This window comes from Oncorhynchus tshawytscha, linkage group LG27 (assembly GCF_018296145.1).
Source record: "Oncorhynchus tshawytscha isolate Ot180627B linkage group LG27, Otsh_v2.0, whole genome shotgun sequence".
NCBI lineage: Eukaryota > Metazoa > Chordata > Actinopteri > Salmoniformes > Salmonidae > Oncorhynchus > Oncorhynchus tshawytscha.
This window is the reverse complement of record NC_056455.1, coordinates 11,202,773-11,226,966: the sequence shown is the minus strand read 5'-3', so window position 1 is coordinate 11,226,966 and position 24,194 is coordinate 11,202,773. Positions and strand designations below refer to the sequence as shown.

The following is a 24,194-nucleotide window of genomic DNA, read 5'->3' as shown; positions in this document are numbered from 1 at the left end:
AGTCTTACAACCAATGTTTTTTGGACTGTCCATAGATCAGGAAGTATTTCATTAATTGTCAACTGCATGATTATGGATAGGCCTACATTTGAAAAAAAACAAAAAAACATTTACTTTATTATTCAATAGTACACGTTTTGAGATACAAAACGTTTGATTTATGGAAGAAGAAAAAAAGGCACAGTGGAACCCCTCTCTCCCCCATATGTATTTTGGCGTTGACTCTGTTACGTCAGCTGTTTCTCTGCTGTCCTGCAGTGTCCGTGTTTTTGTAGATGAAAGTGTGAAAAACTGACTCTGTTGCAATGGAAATTCGGATTTCGGAGAACATTTCAGCTTGGAAAGCATAGGAAATTTTACAATCCCACTCAAATTAACCAAGGACACGGAATTAAACGTCTCTGCTTGGTAACTACATTTTTATTTTCGGATGGGATGGAAGGACACTTCTGCGCAAGGGACTCTTATGCAGTGGCTAGCAGCTAATGTTCAAATGCTAACTAAAAACAATCAGCTAGCTACAAGAAACGATTTGCATGAACGTCAGCGAATAAACTTGACTTGTTTAGCATATACAAATGCATTCCGACAGTTTATTGTAATTTGTGTATTTTACTAAATCGAATCTCTTAAGATGGATTAATGGATAGTTTGCAAGCTAGCTAACCAATTTAGCTAGCTAACTAGCTAGCTATGGATAGTTGCTGTTCTTGTGTTAGCTGACACGCTAAGGTTAGCTATCCAATTAGGTCAACATAACGCTTGTCTTTGAAAATGTGTTGACTCGTATTTAATGGTAGTCAATACTATAACGTTACCCCTAGTATGGGAAATATATCCCAGCAAGCTACTGTTAGCTATCTAGCTAGTTGATGGGTTGAGATGTAACTTGACTTCCCAATTAAGATGTAGCACGAGACAGCTGAAAGTTAGTTTGCTTGATAGTTCAGCTAATTCCTCACAGGAAAGATTGTATTTAGAAATTTATTGCATGAGGGGGTGCCCAACAAATCAGGCAATCATGTCTAGTACAGCCATGACTAAAGAGAAGAAATCTGGTAGCTTCAGCAAGAAACTCTTCAGACGAAGCTCTGTGCGCTCCGTGGGTAGTTTTATGGGCAGAGTCCTCAGGACCCTGTCAACCTTGTCCCATTTTGGATCAGATGGGCATGCTATTGAAGGTGACAAAGACGATGGGGGTTTCACATTATTCAAAACGGGAGGCAAAGATTCACCAGCTTTGGATGATAGTGACCGTTTCCTCGGAGAGAAGGTCCCTGGAGTGTCTGGTCTCAAAAACCATGGTAACACTTGTTTCATGAATGCCATCCTCCAGTGCCTGAGTAACACTGAACTCTTTGCTGAGTATTTGGCACTGGAACAATACAGGGGAGTCGAGGAAACGGATGAGGAGAAGGAGAAACCAAAGACAAACGGTGTGCATTTGGGGAGGAAGGGCCCTCATGACAGAGGCGAGGTGACAGAGCAGCTGTCTGGACTGGTCCGGGCCCTGTGGACATTTGAATACACCCCACAGCACAGCAGGGAGTTCAAAGTAAGTTGGTACAATGTATCATAAAGCAAGACTGCTTCTCTCACAGAACTGCATTTGGCCCTATACTACACGTCTTTGAAATGGTCAAATACATTTAGGCTACATCATACTTCTGAGACTAGGCTATCACCAGAATTTTCAAGCAGTGTTGCTGTTTGTTGCAGAATGCCGTCTCAAAGAGCGCTTTGCAGTATAAAGGCAATGCTCAGCATGACGCTCAGGAGTTTCTGCTCTGGCTTCTGGACAGGGTACATGAAGACCTCAACAACCATCCCAACAACAGGCCTTCCATTAAGGTAAACTTTTGTTTGCGCATCATAGAGTTGGGGCCTACTAATGCAACTTCAGGAACGGTGGTAGTGGCCAGGTTAGCACAACGAGACAGTGATGTGACCTCGAGCTAGCAGTGAATGGAGCAGTACCTGAGGTGAGTCAGCACTTTGAGTGGACGAGGTGGCTGGCTAATTGTGATGTCCTTTGAAGACTCATTCAGACATTCCAAACAGAATAACATTTGAGCGGTAAGGGCCTGGCATCCTGCAGGGCAGATTTACCGACCTAACCCATTTCTAAACGCAGAGCCCCTTATCAGGCATCAATCTTCCAGAGCACTGGGACAAACAAATTAGGAGAGAGAGCTCACTTCCCTACTTTACGGTGTGCTGACGGATTCATCTCCTGTGGGAGAATGAACAGGAAGTGATGGTGTTCTGTGTCCCCTTCCTGGATTGCTTCCCATCTGAAACAGTTTGGAACAGTTTGTGCATATATTATGGTGACATTTTGTTTGTTTTGGTCTTAGGCAAGGATTTTTCAGCTGTTCGTGCTGACGTTCTATCTAGAGGCAAGCCAAAATGTGTAGCTGAAGTCTACACTCCTTTGTGGGTGATTGGTCAACAGTAGGGATTATTCAATGTAGAGTTTGTCTTCACAAATCGTCTTCATTCAAATTTTGTTCACTTGAAAAGTAAAATGTGCGACTTAGATCTCCTCTGCAAAAACGTAAAAATTTATGACAGATTTCTTGAGTTAGTCAGAATTCATCTAAGATATGTTGAGGAAGTTTATACTGGCTACGGTGTCTTAAATGGACAAACGGTACTATTGTCACTTTGTCATTTTTCAAGCAAAGGTCTTTTAAGGGAGTATGCGAGCACATTCGTTTGGATCACCTTAGGCGCCAGCCCGAACCGAAGCATGAAGAAGACTTTAGACATGCAGAGTGAGAGACGTGACCTGAATAGACCCCACAGAACTTTGTTGATTAGCCTGCCTTGTTAAATGCTCATAGTTCCTTGAGGATAAGTCAGAGGAGCCGCAGCGTCACAGGTAGTTTTATTTGTATTTTGGTCTCTTATCCTTTCGATGTCTTTCAGACGGCTTTGGATGCTCATTGACCCAGTGAATAGAATACAGCCTCAATATCCTAAATTGTCTAATATGCAGTAGGAGCTCATCCACTCTGTTTTGTCCTATTAGCCACCAGTGGAAGAGGATGATGGGGGCCTAGAGGGGCCTTCTCTTCCGCTCTCAACCGGTTCATTTGTGCAAGAGCTATTTCAGGCCCAGTACAGGTAGGTCTTATTTGATGCTTACCCCTGAGGAGTTTTATATTCTCCATTCTGTTTATTCCTCATGACTTCTTCTGAGACAAATTAGTTCCCTTTCTTACCAACAGGTCGTCGCTCACCTGCCCGCATTGCCAAAAACAGAGCAACACCTTTGATCCTTTCCTTTGCATCTCCCTGCCCATCCTCTTACCTCACACAAGGTGAGTACACACCTCTGTTGTGTTCCATCATTGGGTCTGATGGGAGGAACAAGACTGTTGACAAGTGTTGAAATGTACATCTTGAGACTATTTGAGACTGCGGTTCATTTCAATTTCCCAGGGATGCGGAAGCAAAGTAAATAAGAAGGAATGTCGTTTGGGGCCAAAGTCTCCGAAATGGCATATATCTGCAGACCAAACCAAGCCAGTAATTACGTGACTATTCTATTTCTAAAGTCAATTTAAGGGCTACATGCCCAGAAAACACTCAATGGCTAAAGTAAAAAAGGGAAATGGACTTACTTTTAAATCTAAAAATAAAGATGTAGGCCTATGACTTTTTAGAAATATGTTGAGTTCTTCTCTGTCATAGTTTAAGTATTTTGAGTTTCATTATTTGTGCCTAGCAGTCAAAACCACCTTTATGCTCACTCAGCTGACGATTCATAATGCTCCTAAACGGAGGTACCTGGGACATGCATGGCCTTTTTTTGTCCTCATGATACAGTGATGCTATTTTTACAATGGTGTTATACTGTCACATCAAGGAGAGAGCGCCTGTTCGGTGCTGATTCTTTTTTTTAAGCCACTAAATTCATTGCTGTCCATGCATTATTAAAGATGGGAAGAATTAGGTGAAATTAGGAGATATGCAGTGGCAAATGATGTCCCATTAGTCCTCTGGCTGTCATCTGATTGATGACAGAATAATGGTCCTCCAGACCAAGGCTCAGTGGCTCACCGCTCTGGCTTCACTACTACTTCGTCCTTCTCCCAGAAACACAATTCTGTTTCTCAACTTTGGGTTATCAGTTATCACTAGTCTGAAGCATCTAGTTTATTTATCTGAATAAATAAATGTTCTGCTAAGCCTGTTATGCCACTGTTTCTGGCCATAGCTGGTGTTAAGACCGATCCCACATAACTGAAGTTCAAATGACAGAGAAACTCGGAAATGGCAACCCTCTTAAAAAGGAGGGGTATGTGGGGTATCTCAAACTGAACTCCCGAAAGAGCTGCGTTGCTGTGCCTGCTGGCTGAGTTCTTAGTGTCAGCTTAGAGTAGCACTGATCCACACAGTCACCAGAAAAATCCTGCTCAGTGCTCTCACAGAGTAATTATAAATTAGCCGTCTCCAGACAGTGTTGTAGCAGCATTACTAGAGGAGGTGGAAACGTGTCCTCTCCTAGGAGGTTGATTATTGGACTTGTGTTTAATTTGGCAAAAGTTGTTGAGTTTGTCCATTCTGTTATTTCCTGGCCTTTGTCAGTGGTTTTTCTGGTGTTTTGTAATTCCTTATATGGTGCCAATATTTGATCCCTGTCATTCGCATGTTTCCTCTCTCTTCCCAGGCCTCTGTATGTGACAGTGGTCTACCAGGGGAAGTACTCTCACTGTATGAGGATCGGCGTGGCTGTGCCCCTGAACAGCACCGTGTCCAGACTCCGAGATGCTGTGTCACGTGAGACCAAGATCCCCCAGGACCAGGTGCTGCTTCCTTCCTGCTCTCTTATCCCTAGCAGCCTCAGCTCTCTCTTACTAGGTTACATACATACAGAAGTAAACTTGAATGCTTTATTTTCTGGTGGTACCTAGCTTCTAAGGATTGTTATCTGAAAAGAACAGTAAAGGAGTACCCTACTTAGGATTACTTTTTCCTTTAACGATTCATCCCTGGGTACTAGACTGATTGTACCAGCAGGTGTGCTCATTTCAGTACTAATAGCTGCGTTACAGTGTTGTTGTAAGTACTATTAGGCTAGTGCATCATAGCCTCTAATCAGGATGAAGGGATCACTCGAACAGAGCCCATTGTATCCCAGAACAACAGAACTGATGCCTTGGGTTTGATGTGGTTGAAACGTTCATACAGTGCTCTCATTGGATTACATTAAGCAGAACACTAGTGTGTGTGACATCCTGGTCAGAATAAGAAAAGTTGTCATGATTTGAGGGATAGGGCAAGGACTCCAGGAGAAAGGGAGGGGGTTTTCAGTCATAGTGTGTAGCCTTCCATATTTACCATTGTTCTGTATTTGCAGAAGAGGTAGTAGGCCTATACACTGAAGAGAATATTGATGTTGTTTATTTATATTCTGTAATTCATTCACTGAAATGGGCATGGCCTAACTCTAATCTGTTTCACCATCTTATCTAAATAAAAGGTTTCAGTGTTGACTAAATGGCAGCAGCGTATTGACTTGTTTTGGCCATCTCCGCATCCCTCTGATTCAGTTTGTTTTGACGGAGATGTACTATGACGGTTTCCACCGCTCCTTCTGTGATGACGACGACGATCTCGATATCATTCAGGAGAGCGACTCCATCTTTGCCTTTGAGACGCCTGAGACCTTCAGACTAGAGAACATTAGAACCAAGAGAGGTACCTCTTCACTATTCGTCTACTGTTGATATCACATTATTCAATACATTTGGGCATTTCTCAATTAAAGTTTTTTTTGGTAGTGTACTTGTCATGCATTTTGTATAATGTATATTGAACTATTGACTGAGTATCACTGACCGATTGGGATTTGAAATCCAGGGAGTCTCCTTGCCAACCTGAACCAGAACAACTTAAAGTTTGGGAGTGAGATGAGCAGGACTCCATCTTTCATGCAAGGAGCTGTGAATCCTGCCACTGCGTCGGCCAATAAGAACACGGGGGTCGACAAGATGATCCTGCTTATCTGTAACCGAGCCTGCACCGGTCACCAAGGGAGGAGGTACTATAGAGATGTAATATTAATAATATTGACTGCAATGTTGGAATTGTATTTCTATGGGTACTACAGCCCACTGTCCTCTGAAACCGTTACACCATGCAGGTCAAATGATATTTGTTATATTAAACCTCTTATGCATGAGACATCATATTGATCCCGTTAGCGGGATCTTAGCCCAACAGCCAGTGAAAGGGCGCCAAATTCAAAACAACAGAAATCTCAGAATTAAAATTCCTCAAACATAGAAGTATTTTACACCATTTTAAAGATAAACTTGTTGTTAATCCCACCACAGTGTCCGATTTTAAAAAGGCTTTACGACAAAAGCACACCAAACGATTGTTAGGTCTGCACCTAGTCACAGCAAAGCACAGCCATTTTTCCAGCCAAAGAGAGGAGTCACAAAAAGCAGAAATGGAGATGAAATTAATCACTAACCTTTGAGTTTCATCAGATGACACTCATAGGACTTCATGTTACACAATACATGTTACACAATACATGTATGTTTTGTTCGATAAAGTTCATATTTATATCCAAAAATCTGAGTTTACATTGCTGCGTTATGTTCAGTAGTTCCAAAACATCCTGTGATTTGCAGAGAGCCACATCAATTTACAGAAATACTCATAAATGTTGATGAAAATACAAGTGTTATGCAATGAACTTTAGATAAACTTCTCATTAATGCAACCGCTGTGTCAGATTTCAAAAAAGCTTTACCGAAAAAGCACACCATGCAATAATCTGAGTACAGCGCTTAGACAACAAAACAAGCAATACAGATATCCGCCATGTTGTGAAGTCAACATATGTCAGGAATAGCATTATAATTATCTTCATCAGAATGCACTCCCAGGAATCCTAGTTCCACAATAAATGTTTGATTTGTTCGATAAAGTCCATTTATGTCCAAATACCTCCTTTTTATTTGTGCGTTTAGCCCAGTAATCCAAATTCATGAGGCGAGAGCAGATAAAGTCCAAAAGTTCCGTTACAGTCCGTAGAAACATGTCAAACGATATATAGAATCAATCTTTAGGATGTTTTTAACATAAATCTTCAATAATGTTCCAACCGGAGAATTCCTTTGTCTTCAGAAATGTATTGGAACGCAAGCTAACTCTCACGTGAACGCGCGTGACCAGCTCATGCCACTCTGGCAGACCTCTGACTCATTCAGCTCCCATTCCCCCCTCCTCCACAGTAGAAACATCAAACAAGGTTCTAAAGACTGTTGACATCTAGTGGAAGCCTTAGGAAGTGCAATATGACCCCATAGACACTGTATATTTGATAGGCAATGAGTTGAAAAACTACAAACCTCAGAATTCCCACTTCCTGGTAAGTTTTTTTTCTCAGGTTTTTGCCTGCTATTTGAGTTCTGTTATACTCACAAACATCATTCAAACAGTTTTAGAAACTTCAGAGTGTTTTCTATCCAAATATACTAATAATATGCATTTCTTAGCTTCTGGGACTGAGTTGCAGGCAGTTTACTCTGTGCTTCTTACTCATCCAAGCTACTCAATACTGCCCCCAGCCATAAGAAGTTAACAGACTCCAAGTATACCTTAACAGGAGAATATCATGCCCTCTGTTCCAGGTTTGGTCTTCCATTTGTACTGTACATGGATCGCACTGTGACCTGGGATATCCTGCAGAAGGAGATCCTGGAGAAGATGCATCACCTGCTCAGGCCAGGAGTTTACATTCAGGTGGGTGGAGGATAGTGAATGGAATGGAAACAACCCCTCAGAATGCAGGTAAAATATATATTTTTTAAATGAAATGGCTAAAGTCTGAATTAAAAACTGTGCAGGCTTTCACTAGTAGGCACTCTGGTTTACTGCATTTAACCCCCTAGATTTGATAAATTACATAACAAAAAATCCCAATCAAAATCTCAGTTTAAGCTAGAGATTTTTTTTTTTTGCATTGGATGCCTCTCAGACCATGAGACGTTGCAAAAATCGTTCTTCTCACGAAAACGTCTGTAGCATCTGAAAAGTTTGTCCTAGAAACTATTATGACCACTCTATGTAAAGGTAAGACTCCCACAAACTCAATTTTGCTCTATGACCCCCACAAGTGTCTCAGGACTCATCTAAAGATAACCGGTACCGGTTTTAAAAAACGAATGGAAGTATGAAGGTAGTTTTGTGCTACCCAAAATAAGGGTTAAATATGTGTAAAAAAATATATACACTAACTGTTCAAAAGTTTGGGTCACTTTTCCTTGTTTTCCATGAAAACATACATTAAATGAGTTGCAACATGAATAGGAAATATAGTCAAGACGTTGACATGTTATAAATAATGATTTTTATTTGAAACAATAATTCTGTCCTTTGTTTTCGTCAAAGAATCCTCCATTTGCAGCAATTACAGCCTTGCAGACCTTTGGCATTCAAGTTGTCAATTTGTTGAGGTAATCTGAAGAGATTTCACCCCATGCTTCCTGAAGCACCTCCCACAAGTTGGATTGGCTTGATGGGCACTTCTTACGTACCATACGGTCAAGCTGCTCCCACAACAGCTCAATAGGGTTGAGATCCGGTGACTGCTGGCCACTCCATTATAGACCGAATACCAGCTGACTGCTTCTTCCCTAAATAGTTCTTGCATAGTTTGGAGCTGGGCTTTGGGTCATTGTCCTGTTGTAGGAGGAAATTGGCTCCAATTAAGTGCCGTCCTCGGGGTATGCCATGGCGTTGCAAAATGGAGTGATAGCCTTCGTCAAGATCCCTTTTACCCTGTACAAATATACCACTTTACCACCACCAAATCACACCCAGACCATCACATTACCTCCACCATGCTTGACAGATGACATCAAGCACTCTTCCAGCATCTTTTCATTTTTTTCTGTGGTTCACTAATGTTCTTTGTGATCCGAACACCTCAAACTTAGATTTGTCTTTCCGTAACACTTTTTTCCAATCTTCCTCTGCCCAGTGTCTGTGTTTTGCCCATCTTAATCTTTTCTTTTAATTGGCCAGTCTGAAATATGTTTTTTTCTTTGCAACTCTGCCTAGAAGGCTAGCATCCCGGAGTCGCCTCTTCACTGTTGACGTTGAGACTGGTGTTTTGCGGATACTATTTAATGAAGCTGCCAGTTGAGGACTTGTGAGGCGTCTGTTTCTCAAATTAGACACTCTAATGCACTTGGCCTCTTGCTCAGTTGTGCACCGGGGCCTCCCACTCCTCTTTCTATTCTGGTTAGCGCCAGTTTGCGCAGTTCAGTGAAGGGAGGAGTACACAGCGTTGTACGAGATCTTCAGTTTCTTGGCAATTTCTCGCATGGAAGAGCCTTCATTTGTCAGAACAAGAATAGACTGATGAGTTTCAGAAGAAAGTTCTTTGTTTCTGGCCACAAATGCTGATGCTCCAGATACTCATCTAGTCTAAAGAAGGCCAGTTTTATTGCTTCTATAATCAGTTTTCAGCTGTGCTAACATAATTGCAAAAGGGTTTTCTTATGATTAATTAGCCTTTTAAAATGATAAACTTCGATTAGCTAACACAACTTGCCATTGGAACACAGGAGTGATGGTTGCTGATAATGGGCCTCTACGCCTATGTAGATATTCCATTACAAATCTGCCTTTTCCAGCTACAATAGTCATTTACAACATTAACAATGTCTACACTGTATTTCTGATCAATTTGATGTTATTTTAATGGACCAATAATTAGCTTTTTTTCACAAAATAAGGACATTTCCTTGTTTTTTATGTCCTAGATTTAGAAAAGACACTTCAAAACCTTGTTTCTTCTGATTTATTTTTTGATTGTCCTTTTTGCCATTCTTGAATGTGTTATTCAATGCATTTCTATGGGCTTTAGTAGTAAAGACATTTTTTATATAATTTTTTGTACCTAAAAGTGTCTTAAAATTCAAAATCAAGTATGACCATTTTAAAACAATTCTATATCAGTTTAGCATCCCCTATCCGCCAATGTCTTAGACTCTAAAGAAATAAACAGTTGATTCTCATGTAAGGGCTTGTTAGACGTTTAAGTTGCCTCATTGGATAGAATGCTGTTGGTCTGGTTTGAAAAGCACGGCCATGGCAACATGTCAATATGTAGCAGTCAGGTGGTGGGAATAGGGATTGTGAGTAACTAAAGTCCTGGTATTATCTGCAGGTGGGGCCTTTCAGCCTACGAGTGGTTGGTGTGGTTGGCATCACGTACCTCTTGCCCCAAGAGGAGCAGCCTCTCTGTCACCCAACAGTGGAAAGGTCAGTCTCCTTGTTATTCCTGGTCCTCTGTAGCTCAGTTGGTAGATCATGGCACTTGCAACTCCAGGATAGTGTGTTCGATTCCCAGGACCACCAATACAGATGTGATATCTTCATTTGACCAGTTTCTATATTATGTGGATCTTAATTAATGGACATTTTTGTAGGGGTTGATACATTTTTCATTAAACCTCAAATGCAATAAGTTTGCATTGTGCATGAAAATTCTCTGCGACAACAGAGTGATCAAATTGAGAAAGCACATCTATGTAAAAAGAAAAATGTATGCACGCTTGACGGTAAGTCGATTTGGATATAAGTGTCTGCTAAATGGCATATTTTATAATATCATTCAACTGTAGCTCTCAACCAGAGTCATGTTCAGTAGGGCACACAGCAAAATGTTTCTCACCAGAAAAATATAATTTGTGTTCAGGTAGTATCTCCCCTTTTTCAAAATGTTTTCTTCCTACTGAACACAACCTCCTCTCACCAATTCACAATTTTGTTTATAGTTTACTGCCTCCTTGTAATCCTCAAACCACACTTGAATGCCAGATCAGATGCTCTGATGTCACCAGAACAGTTAAATGGCATGCCTTTACATGTTTTGGTATCTGTTTCTTCACACATTGCTTGCTCAGCAGGTTTGGTTTATAGTTTATCCCAGTTGCTCATTCAATTGAATAGAATGGAAGTTTGTTGACTAGAATGGGAGTTTGTCACACAGTACACACACTAAAAAGCTGGATAGATATGTGTACAGCAGGCAAAAAGACAGCCACGGGTAATGTAAATCCAATTCACTTAGATTTGTAGTGTTTTGAAGATAAGAGGAATACAGCTTGTTGGTTGATATGTGTTTAAGTTGTGAAGCTGGCTTATTCTCGTTTTTCCTCAACATAATCTTTCCTTGGCAGAGCATACAAGTCCTGTGGCCAGGGGGGACCGTCACACGTCAAGATAGTGGTGGAGTGGGACAAAGAGACCAAGGATTAGTGAGTGAACGCTGCACAACAATATTGCTGGTGCTCTGCATCTCTTTGATAAACGCCTTGTTTCTGGGTGTTTGTGGTGAGATTTATCCTGCAGGGAAATACAGGCCCATAAATTATCCCTATAAAGCCACTAGGGATGGGGACGATTATTAGAATATCCAAATGGACGTTAGTATTCGATTACTTGCGAGGGTATTCATTTAAAATAATGACATTTTAGACAGATAGATAGGCTAGGCCTATTTTAATGAAAAGGCTATGTGACATTGCGACATACAAGGACAGACCACATGACATTAGACATTTTAAGAAAACAACAGTTTTTATGAGTGCGCTCCTTTTTTTTTTTTAAAGGCGTTCCAGTAGCCTACACACTTTTCACGAGTGTAGCTTGTTATTGTCGGTCAATCAAAGCCGCACTACCATCAAAGACTCCATGTGTACCAAGTGAAGTTCAAGATTTCTAATCAATGCAAAATGGAATTACAATTTAAGGAAATTAAGTTGGCTAAATGTAAGTAAATAAGTAGGCTACAATGATCAACCAACAGGTAGGCTGTTGTTTAATTTGAATGGAGTTGTTGTAGACAATGACTTGGGGGGCACTGCTGCCTTAATTATCCTCGCTAGCTGGCTAACTAAATTAGCTGGGTCATTCCTACTTAGCGGTACATTTTGGACCCCATAACTTTTGGAAAAAATCTATACTGGACAAAAATATAAATGCAACATGTAAATTGTTGGTCCCATGTTTAATGAGCTCAAATGAAAGATCCCAGAAATGTTTTATATAAACAAAAAGCTTATTTCTCTCAAATATTCTGCACAGTGTGATCATTACACAGGTACACCTTGTCCTGGGGAAAATAAAAGACCACTCTAAACTTTGCAGTTTTGTCACAAGACAACGCCACAGATATCTCAAGTTTTGAGGGAGCATGCAACTGGCGTACTGACTGCAAGAATGTCCCCCAGAGCTGTTGCCAGAGAGTTGAATGTTAATTTCTCCGCAATAAGCCGCATCCATGTTGTTTTAGAGAATTTGTCAGTACGTCCAACTGGCCTCACAACCACGTGTAACCATGCCAGCCTGGGACCTCCACATACGGATTTTTCACCTGCTGGTTCGTCTGAGACCAGCCACCTGGACAGCTGATGAAACTAAGGAGTATTTGTCTCTAATAAAGCCCTTTTGTCGGGGACAAACTCATTCTGATTGGAAACTTGGCCTGGCTCCGACGTGGTAGGGTCTATGCCCTCCCAGGTCCACATTTTTCTTTAAAACGTATGTATTTTGACTATCTGGATATTCGAATAGTGAAATCATTTCAAATGCACATCCCTTAAAGCCACCAAATATTCAATAAAATAGATTTTTTGACGATGTTTGTTTTTGCTTTAAGGCAAAAGTCTGCATGCTCAGTTCGGCGGGCGCCTTGCCGAAAACCGGCTTGGCAAACCGAACGAGTGTGCTTGCATACTTTTCTTAAAATACATTGATAAATATTTTAAAAAACAGTAATAGTACTGTTTGTCCATTTTGAGATGCCGTAGCTAGTATAAACTTACACATAATAGTCAGAATGAATCGAAGATAACTCAAGAAATCTGTCATTCATTTTGACGTTTTTGCATAGTCGTGCAATTTTACATTTAACTAAGATGTCTGGTGCAGTATTCATTTTTTAATTTAAAAAAATGTGCATGAAAGCAAGCCGTCTCTCGTTGAATGACAAAGGCTCTATTGAAGAATCCCTACTGTTGACCAATCACCGACGAAGGGGTGTAGACTTCGGCTCAGTTCGACTAATGTGCCCGAACAGCTGAAAAAACCCTTACCAAACTCCAAAATGAACAGAAATGTCACATAATGCCTTCATATTGTATGCACAAACTCTTAGGAACTGTTTCGGCTGGGAAGCATGCTGGTGCCTTTAGACATTTGGAGACAGGATTACATAAAGGAATGAAATCCTTAAGTATTAGACTACCTAAGCAATACCCACTTATTGGGAAGTGTCAGATTTAGTATTGTTTGTTAGGATAGGAGGCTGTGTGTTGAGTGATTGATTGGCTGACTGTGATTCCCCTCCCCTTCCATGAAGTCTGTTTGGGCTCAATGAGGAAGAGTACATCCCTGATGCGGAGAGTGTGTATCTGCACAGAGAGCAACACCATCAGCCCCAGGCCTGCACCCTCGCTCAGTGCCTCCAGCTCTACACCAAAGAGGAGCAGGTAACACTGGAGGGCACCCATTGTGTTGGTACCACAAGGTCACACACGCACATTGTGTTGGTATCACAAGGCCACACACACACACACACACATTGTGCTGAAACCACAAGGCCACACACACAATGTCTGTCGATGCTGTTGTATGTATTTAAACAAGAAAAGAGACCAGGAAAAAGGAATATTCTCTTCTTACCAGAGGGTTTGTTTATTATTCCACAGCTGAACATCCAATAGCCTTTAATTTGGTTGAAATGCTGAGGGTGCTGGAGATTCTGCCCCTAATTCTAGGTTTGAAATACAGCATTTTTATAATGGCTTCTCTCTGTCTGGAAGGACACCAGATAGACTGAATATACACTGTGGTTAGCAGAGGCTGGAGGTGGTCAGTTTAAGAACTGGCACTGGTCACAGAAATGAGGGTGCTGTGAAAACATGGAGTAGAGTAGTCCGGAACTCCCTCTGTGAGTGAGACTGATTTAAAAGCACTGCGGTGGGAGATTTTCCTTGATGGCTGTGTGTGTGTGTGTGTGTGTGTGTGTGTGTGTGTGCGCGCGCATGGGTGGGCTGTCTCTGTTCCAGCTGGCCCCAGATGATGCCTGGCGCTGCCCCCACTGCAAGCAGCTGCAGCAAGGCCACATCAAGCTCAGCCTGTGGACCCTGCCTGATGTGCTCATACTGCACCTCAAGAGGTTCAGACAGGTACTGCAGCAGCAACACAGCATTCAGCACCCCCTCGAATTCCCCCACTGAAAATTGTGTCCAATAATTCCTGTTTTGTTTTAGTAACGGTAGTTTCTCATGCTTTGGGCGGCCCGACTGGTTCCTATTCTTGGTTTGCCTTCAGTCAGTGTTGCTTGTTCTGTCTTGTCCATGTTCAGTCACTGCCACTCAGTCTTACCTGGTGACCAATCTCCTGCCTGTCGAAGAGGCAGGTGTAGCGCCAGTTCAGTTGACTGGGTACTGTGTTTACTGCTGTGTCCTGTAGGAGGCTGACAGGAGGGTGAAGATGCAGAACATGGTGCGGTTCCCTCTGCTTGGCATGGACATGGCTCCTCACATGGTGAAGAGGTCCCAGAGCAGCTGGAGCCTGCCCTCTCACTGGTCACCATGGAGACGACCCTACGGCCTTGGGCGTAACCCTGACGACTACCTGTACGACCTGTACGCCGTCTGCAATCACCACGGAAACATGCATGGAGGCCACTACACAGGTAAGACCGGTGGTTTAGCAGTAAGGTGGTAGTAGTCACTGACTGGAGGTAGATGGATAGGAAAATAACACTACATTCTGACAGTTTCTTCACCATCACCTTAAATCTCTTGTTCTTCTAACCCCCAGCTTACTGTAAGAACTCTGTTGACGGCCAGTGGTACTGCTTTGACGACAGTGAGGTCCAGCCCGTCGCTGATGATGATGTGTGTCAGCAGACGGCCTACATCTTGTTCTACCAGAGGAGGAACACGATCCCCTCCTGGTCCGCCAACAGCTCCGTAGCAGGTGTGGGATTTTCCTGACACTAATGTTTCGTTAAGATGGTGTATTACGTGGTGCTACAGGAGAAATGCCATTAAGTGACATAAAAACTGTCACTTAACACTCTTAGTTGGACAGTAGCATCAACATCTTGGTTATCTTTGAGAGACCTGAGGGGTTGATTGTCGTGTCTATCTGTGCCAGGCTCCACCAGCTCATCACTGTGTGACCACTGGGTGAACCGTCTCCAAGGCAGCAGGCCGGCCAGCCTGGCTTCCGGGGCCTCCTCCAGACGCACCTCTCTGGCCTCCCTGGGCGAGTCGGTGGAGTTCACCACAGGGGACCGCAGCGAAGATGACGGTGAGATACACTAGGTTTCTCTGTCTTTCTCCATCTTCAGCTCTTTTGCCCTCCTCTCCCCCTCCTTTAGCTAATTATTTCTAACCTTACAGGAGCTGTTACTAGGCCCAGTTGAGAAAAAGGGGCATTCAATTATCCTTTCATTGAGTCTAGTGCATTAGTGTAAACTCATTCATTTGTATCTATTTAGGTGGATTTTCGACCCGTCCCTTTGTTCGGAGCATCCAGCGTCAGAGCTTGTCTTCCAGATCATCCATTGCCAGTCCTCTGGCCTTCAGTGAGAACAGCATGAAGCCCTCCTGGTCCCTCTCTGGCAAGCTCCATATGAGGTCTAACTCCCCCTCACGCTTCTCCCTGGACTCACGCTCCTCTCCCCCCTTGGAGAGGATAGGAGAGAGGGGAGAGGCCTGTGATGACAAGGTATCCACATCTTGCTTCGGTAGCTACAGCCGGCACGAGCGCTACCCTGGTGGCAGGGCCCCCTTGGCCATGATGGAGGGGAACAGCACCGACCAGGACCATGGCAGGAAGATCCTAGACGAAGTCTACTGCAGGGCCCCCACGCCGGCCGATAAGAAGAGCTCCAAGAGTGACCCGACGGACAACAACAACCAAATAACAGCCCTGGACCAAAATGCACAAGCCCCCCTGTCGAAAGAGCAGAAACGCAAGAGCAGCACCGCCGGATCTGCCCCGAAGTTAGAGAGCGCCGGGTCCAAAAAGAGTTCCACCAAGTCTGAGCCAGAGAAAAACTCCAAGAAGCGCCAGTGTTCGTTCTCCACCCCCAAATCCTCTACATCCCAAATGTCTTCCAGTCCTGTGGTGAAGGGCCCCAAGGTGACCAACTGTAAAGACAAGACCACCAGCAGCAGCACCGCTACTCCCACCAGGACCCCGTCCAAAAAGAAAGAGTCTTTGTCTTCCAAGGGTTCTGACTCGGCAGCTGGAACCCCCCAGCGCAAGCAGCGCATCTCCACACCGCAGTCTTCCGCTTCCCCCTCCCCCACCGTAAAGAAGAGTGCCTCTGGCCTTGAGAAGAGCACCTCTGGTCGGAAGAAGATACTGGAGAGGAGCTGCAGTCGGGACTCAGGGTTGGTAAGCCCTCTGGTTGATAGACCACGTTGGGGCAGCAACGCTGCAGCCAGGACCCCCACCAAGACCTTTGCAGAGGGGGTCCGTCCAGAGAGGTTTTTGCGGAGTTCCATCAGCAGCTCCTCTGTCACCAGCCTGCGCTCCCCCAGCGTCTCCTGCAGGGACCCTAGGCACAGCAGCAAGTCAGAGGACAAGGGCTTGTCGTTCTTCAAGAACGCCCTGCGCCAGAGAGAGTCCCGTCGGTCGGCCGATCTGGGTAAGACCAGCATCCTGGCCAAGAAGGCCTCTGAGAGGACAGCCAGGCTGAGCGTTCAGGAGGAAGATGGGTCGGCCAATGCCTCAGAGCATCATGTGAACGAGGTTGTCACTGAGGTAAAGGAGTCCTCCAAGCCCTCCACCCCAGTCAGACGCTCTCTGTTACCTATTATAGGCAAATCCAAGTCTTCCACTTCTGAATCCAGTCTTAATTCTCCCCCCAATGGGAAAAAGCCTCTTGAGAAGCAGGCGTCCTCCAGAAAGCTTTCTGCCATGCAATCTTCTGCACGCCCAACACAGAAGCCTCAATGACATCATATATCGATAGCAGTCTCATTGTTTTATGTACGCAGCAATTTTTTTTCCATGTGCCTAAGATATAAATATATATAGATTGAGAGAGTATATAATATAAATATATATATGTACTTGTATTTTTCTTTTCATAAGCAAGATGTAAATGATCAAAAGCGCCTTTCTATCCTGTCATGGAACCAAATCATTGCCTTTGGCAAAGTATGGTATTAGTATACTACTGTACACAAAACTCAATAGGAATGTTTTAAGATAGCACTTTGTAAATACAGTATGGAATATTTTTCTCCAGAACAACGCTATACAGTAACTTAGTAAAAAAAAAATCTATTACTGTCAATTTTTATGTAATACTTTTACATGGTTTAAGAAGGTCACGTGAAACTAGAGTAACGGGTCTGGGACTTGACATTTAAGGCTGTTAAGGGTACACTAGTCTTAAGATAGTTTGTGGAGTAGTCTAAAATGTTACTCCTTTTCTACACCTGGTGCTGTTCAAAGGGCAATACTGGCACTGTTTTGAAATATTTAAAATGCTGAGGTTCTGAAATATAAAAAAATGATCTATGTCAGGGGTCGGCAACAGGCGTCCTGTGGTGCGAAACCGCCCAGGAAGTGATTTTTTTGGGGGGGGGTGTTGTGGGACTACCCAAAGTTTTTAGAATAAACATATATATGTATGTATTTTGGGAATTAAGTTTTTGGTAAAAAAAAGGTGTTTAGTTTAGGAGCTCTGTTCCCAAGTATTTTCTTGAAAAAAAAAAAATGAAGAAAAAAGATGTGATTGTGGCTCAATGTAGTCAAGATATGAAATGATTGTATTTGAGAACAATCTGTTTTTTTGGCCTTAGTTGTGGGTAATTTGCAGTGTACAAATGATTCTAATTATGTCCCCCCCCCAACCATCCGTGGCTGAATCTAGTTGCCTACCCCTGATCTAGGTGTTACCAGTCCCGGCAGCACCTCAACCTGTGGTACCTCATGAGAGATTAACGTTTCTGCCATGTATGGAATAGCAAACAGAGGCTGCTGTATAGTACTGATAAAATCCATAACCGCTCATTTAAGTTGAACATTTGTGCTTATTTGTCTTTGTCCGGTCTTCAGATGAAGTCAATTCAATCTAAATAATGCACACTGCACTGAACCGTTTTACTATTCTTTGCTGTTTACTTGAAGCATACCTACGTAACTGTACCACTGTCAGGCCCTGCATGGGATGTTCTCCTTAGTTGAATGATAGTTTGACGAGTCATTTAAGTCAGATCTGGTGCCACCCCCATATCTGCAAAGCTTTTCTAGCTGTAGCTTTGACCTGTTACTGAACTCTCCCTGTGTCTTGCTGTAACCCATTTGGTAATCTACCTTCCCAAGCCTTTCAGTGCAATAGTTCGCAACTGTTCATGCAATCGTCCTCAAGACTGTTCATCAGTCTTACCTTATATGATAACTTTAATTATGAATCGAAATACCAGGGTAAACCTTCTTGCTGGTCTGGTTGTAACATATTGAAATCTTCAGATACCCTTCTACTGAAATGGCATATTTTGTAATATTTCGCTTGCTGACAATGTAAGAGACCCATTTTCTCCAGGGTCTTGATTTGCTATCTCTAACCTACTGCACCAAGTTTAATATTAAACCCCATTGTAGACATTTTGCTGCCTATAGCGACAGTTTGCCTGAAAGTGAAAACCCCCACTGTTACATATGAACTATTAACATGAATGATTGTGTAGGGATTCAGCAACAGTCTGACAACCTGTCACTTGTTATTGTTGCCCATGGCTATGCTGTCATTAAGTGAGCTGCTGCTACAAACACTGTTGAAATGGTGGGCTTTTGAATGAATAGCAGCTCTAGTTCACTGAATTACTTTGCCTTGACCTGAGGGGGTATACCACAAAGCAGAATCAATGAGTTAGCCAGCTAACTTTGATAAGCAACCAGAAAAAACTATTGATTTTATGGTTAATTAAATCAATTAGAGCATACCCATTTCAAATGTAACTTTTTATTTTGTAGAAAGATATCAGAATATTTATGCAAGTTAGCTGGCTAACTCCATGATCCTGCTTTGTAGTTTACCCCTCTGAAGGCTTGTGTTGACTTCCAGATTTAATGTCTTGGCCTAAGCTCTAGTTTATCATGAGCTTGAGTCTCACTGGTGACCCGGGTTCCGAACCAGTTCGGTTACCCTGTTGCCATGTTACAAATACATAGAACCACATCTTTCACAAAATGTCCATTAAAAATATTCTCAACGTTTAGGTGATGAAAAGCTTTGTTATTTTATGGCCCATCTTTGAATATATATTTTATTAGTGAAATCAGCTGCCTGCAACAATATTATCGTTTTTGGCTTTTAAGTATATGGTTGTGCCACTGTGTTGTCAATCGATGGAAACAACCATTTCAACACTGTGGAAAGCAGTATTGCATGATAACTCTAACGCATGCATGTCCTTAACTATGCAATAGATTGTTGCTATGTGAACCAGAGAGTAAATGTACAATATATCCTATCTTCCAAATGCCAGCAATGGAGGGCATGGTTAGTGACTTCCATTGCTTTAATTGCACACTTATGTTTTAGGGTTTTCATTCCCATTCTTTTCTCTTTTTTTTTACATGCGAGAATGTTACCACATTGTGAAACAGATTTAACCCAAAATCTTTAAGATGCTGAACATTTTGTATTTCTTGTTTTCTAACTTAAGTTTACACTACATTGATTTAGTCTTGTGATTGTTTTAAGGGATTGTCTCTACCTTTTTTTTCTTTTCTTTTTTTTTTACATTCATTTTCATTGTCTGTTGTTTTCCAATATGCTGGAGTATGTGTTCAAAGGGTGCTCTCTTTTTAAAGAGCAGGTTATCAGTCTTCTCCTTGCCCTCTTGTTCACCAACAAGGATTTCATTATTAACACTACAGAATGACTCCATCTGTAGCTCAGTCATCTCATGTGTTGCCTGTGCACTCTGCTCTCATTTCACTGTTCTATGAGCTGTTAGATTTAGGTATGAAAGGCATGTCAGTTAATGGATGAATGTCATTATTAAACAACGGGAGTCTTTAAAAAAATATTAAAGAACACTTTTGGTCTCGTAGTTGCCATAAAGACACCTGTTGTGGCATAGACTACTAGAGTATATATGTGTCTAGGGCAGGGCTCTCCAACCCTGTTCCTGGAGAGCTAACCTCCGTGTAGGTTTCTGCTTCAACCCCAGTTGTAACCCGATTCTGCTTATCAACCAGCTAGGTGTGCTAGATGAGGATTGGAGGGAAAACCTACCGGATGGTAGCTCTCCAGGAACAGGGTTGGAGAGCCCTGGTCTTGGACATCTGACATAGTTAGTGGTAGCTAATTAGATAGTATAAATACCATGTCATTAATCAGTCATATGGAATTTGATTCATTCTTCTCTCCTTTGAATGACACACTGGACTTTAGATGCTGATTAGCGAATAGTACCAGGCAGCAGCCCACGTTTCTACAATACTACAATAACGCTATCTTAGTGGTTATCTGTACAGTAGTCTTCTGGAAGTAGTTCAAAACGAGTCCAGGGAGATATTTGATGATGAAATAAGTTTGGGGAAGTGCATGAGACTGCGTCAAACCTTTTTTATGTTAATTTATTTGTATGTTTTGTTTATGACGCATTTGTTATTTTATAAAGAACGCATTTCTTTGAAAGAGACATTATGTTGCTTTACCAATGCAAGAACAACATGTAAAATGTAATTAAAAAAATATGTAAAGCAATATGTTGTCTTGTACATGGTCCCTTTTTTAATACAAATCTTTTACATATCTCCAGTATTATGAAATAATGTTGTCCACTGTGACCCACTAGAGGGAGCTTGTCTCCTGTGAATGTTTTGCTTTGCACAGTAAAGCCAGTTGATTTGACATCAGTTGCCCAACTGAATATAAAACAAGTATAATTTATTTGGTATAATTCTGACTGTCATGTAATTAGCCTACTACTTATTGTGGGATTATTTACAAAATTGTTTTTTTTTCCTCATTGTGAGGGTATAACTGGTTCATTCCTCCACCCCTGACCCCACCTTACATTGCATTAGGACAAATCAAATGCATGTACTGCAATTAATTTGAAAGTGTGATTCCATGAAGTTAGAAAACCCTGAGCCTTTAGCAGGGTGCTGACTGCTAAATATTTACAGTACTGCCTGATGTTTGCAAGGAGTACTCCTGCAGCAATCCAGAGCCTATGCATTTTGTTACTCGGAAGTCAACAGCATTTTATTTTATTTTTTTATACATCTCTCCCATCCTCCCCCCTTCCATTAAAGATTATGTTGGTGGTGGTGGTGTATGGATGTGGTGAGTGTGAGAGATCACAAGTCAATGCCTCATGCTCTTACAGATACAAGATGGTGCTATGTTCCAAGTCTGGAGCAGCTATTTCTGAAGCTTATTATCGCAAGCAGCGAATAGGGAAGTGTCGGGGCTTGTAAATATGTTTTTATCAGTGTTTTGCATGTCTTCTCGATTTGCACATTGCAGAAAATGGTACCGCTTTCATCTCCTCACACATTAACACGTGTGTTTTAACAGAACGATTACATGTTTTGGGAGGATGTTTTCTCACAGATATTCTCTACTCATGATTGGCATCTTAGTTAAACACTTTTTTACTGACTAGATTTCAGAAGTTCATAATTTGATGACTTCATCTCTTCTGTTCATTGTTACACTGTGTGTGTGTGTGTGTGTGTGTGTTAATCTCCAGTCAGGTCCTAAAATATTGGCACCCTTGATTAAGATGCGCAAAGAATACTATAAAATAAATAATACATACTGAGCTATATTGTATGCTCAATGTTTTGCAAATTACTTTTATATTAATACAATTGCTCAGAGAAAAGGGATGATTAACAAGTTCTACATTTTTTTTTCTCATTAAGGTGGTGGTCAAAATGATTAGCACCCCTGTTTTCCATACCTTCCAATACCTCACCTTCCAAGGATAATGGCACTGAGCCTTTTTGAAAAATGTTTTGAGATTGGAAACACATTGGGAGTGATCGTAGGCCGTTCCTCCATACAGAATCTTTCCATCTGCGCTCTTCAATTCAAACCACAGGTTTTCAATGGGGTTCAAGTCCGGAGACTGAAATGGCCATTGAAAATTTTTTATTTTGTGGTTAATAATTAACCATTAATTTGTGGATTTTGATATGTGCTTGGGGTTATTGTCTTGCTGGAAAATCCACTTTTGGCCAAGTTTCAGCCTCCTGGCAGAGGCAACCAGGTTTTTGGCTAAAATGTCTTAGTACTGGGTGAAGTTCATGATGCGGTTGACCTTAACCAAGACCCCCAGGACCAGGGGAAGCAAAATAGCCTCATAACATCAAAGATCTACCACCATATTTTACAGTAGTTATGGGGTTCTTTTCTGCATATGCATCTTTCTTTAGATGCAAAACCCATATCGTTGGCGTGGCTAAAGACCTATCTTCACGTCATCCAACAAATGTAAACGCCCGAGGGGTATACTACGAATAAAACTAGATCTACTCAGGCTTTTATAAAGCTAGCCAGCTTCAGTTAGCTTCACATTCCAGCTCAGGCTTCATTCGTACTATGACGGTGGATATTGCTCGTCTGCCTGCCGCTAACTCTAGCGGGCTTGTAACTGCGCGACATGCACGCGCAAAGACCAAACTGTTGATTGAGACAATGCTGAAACCATCAAACCATTTTTGTCGAAATCATAATGAAAGATAAGTTACAGTATCTTGCAAATTCAGCAGGCTATGATGTGAAATAGACTAGAAGTTTATTTTTAATGCTGTTTTTGATGTGCTTTGGCGTGCTAATCAATGCACACGATAACCATTTCCCCCGCACCTATTAGGATAGTACAGTAACATTTCAACGAAATATCTACTAACCCTAATCTTAACTATTACCCTAACCTTAACCCTTACAAAAATCATTATATTAACCCTAACTGTGACCTTAGCAAGCAGTTGCTTATCAACAGATAGTTTGTTGATATTATGGTCATCTTTTTACGAAACACTTTTGATTAATATATTTAACCGGTCATCTTTCTCAAATGAAGGAGATGGTGAATGAGGGAATCTGGTTTCATTGGTGCACAACATGCGGCTGAGTCATCTCATTCAGGGTGAGTTAGCCTGCCCTGGATAAGGTTAGTTCTGAAGCATGCGTTGCCATAGAAATGGCTAACTAAAAGGTGAGCCACTTTCGTATGACACGTTATCAGAGTTGGCCAAAGTTACCTCGCTAACTCAAACTTTGGTGTTATGTAGGCCGGCCCCCTTCTTTTCTCACCAGCTCTGCTCACTGAGACTTCTCCTAACAGGGCAGTCAGATGCCAGCCATCTCTGCCTTTCAGCCAGTATAAACCTGTAGGTAATGATGTCAGTCCATAGCCAGAGCTTCTGTTGAAGTAATCTGCAGACCATTAGGGCTGAGCCTAGCAGGCCAGATGATCTGTCAACCTCCTCCCACCACCCCACTGTGTTCCTCTCCTCTGTCTGGCAGCTCTACATGCCCCTGGAACACAAAACCACATCCCTTTCATGTACTGGTGAGTACCTGTAGAGATATTACACAATTTACCCCCACAACACATCCACCACCACTTCCATTGTCAGCCAGTCCAGGTTGTGAGGATGCATTTAAACTGATTTCAGTGTCTGAGATTCCAGCTGTAGGCATGAGAGAGAATCAGGATGGATGTTCTTTAACGGTGACGTCAGGGGAGAAAAATAGAAGTGTGAATGGAAATGTTGTTTGAACAATATGTGCTGTGAATGAGTCCCACTCCCACCAGTGCCAGACTCCATCGAAATAAAAGCCCAGTAAATCTAATCTAATCACTGTGTTGACAAAAAAAAAATCTGTCGTGCTGGTTTTTTTCTCCAAGGGCGGACGAACGTTGAAACTCAGAAAAATGAGTTGAATATTGATCAATGGAGGCCCTCCCCAGGGTGCTTGTTGCCCTCTAGCTGATATTGCTGGAAGAGAAATGGCACGCTAGTTTCATTAGCATTTTGCAATAAACAACATGTGGGTTGCCAAAACCATGCCAGAGTGAAGCCAGATGAGTATAAGAAGAACCCTTCCTGGTTGTCTTTGCACAGGCATATCTCCCTGCATT

At 42.1% G+C, this 24,194-nt stretch overlaps 1 protein-coding gene across 1 annotated transcript; it reads left to right on the top strand.

Moving 5' to 3' along the window:
* The first annotated feature begins 222 nt into the window (after nucleotides 1–222).
* LOC112246037 (ubiquitin carboxyl-terminal hydrolase 31) lies at nucleotides 223–20,799 on the top strand. Its single transcript, XM_024414299.2, has 16 exons — nucleotides 223–1,555; nucleotides 1,720–1,851; nucleotides 3,035–3,129; nucleotides 3,234–3,326; nucleotides 4,679–4,814; nucleotides 5,562–5,709; nucleotides 5,872–6,052; nucleotides 7,659–7,770; nucleotides 10,205–10,299; nucleotides 11,220–11,297; nucleotides 13,403–13,532; nucleotides 14,112–14,231; nucleotides 14,518–14,743; nucleotides 14,872–15,030; nucleotides 15,211–15,366; nucleotides 15,557–20,799. Exons 1-16 carry the CDS (start codon nucleotides 992–994, stop codon nucleotides 17,023–17,025), a joined length of 3,894 nt encoding a protein of 1,297 aa, XP_024270067.1. The 5' UTR covers nucleotides 223–991; the 3' UTR covers nucleotides 17,026–20,799.
* The last annotated feature ends 3,395 nt before the right edge of the window (nucleotides 20,800–24,194 follow it).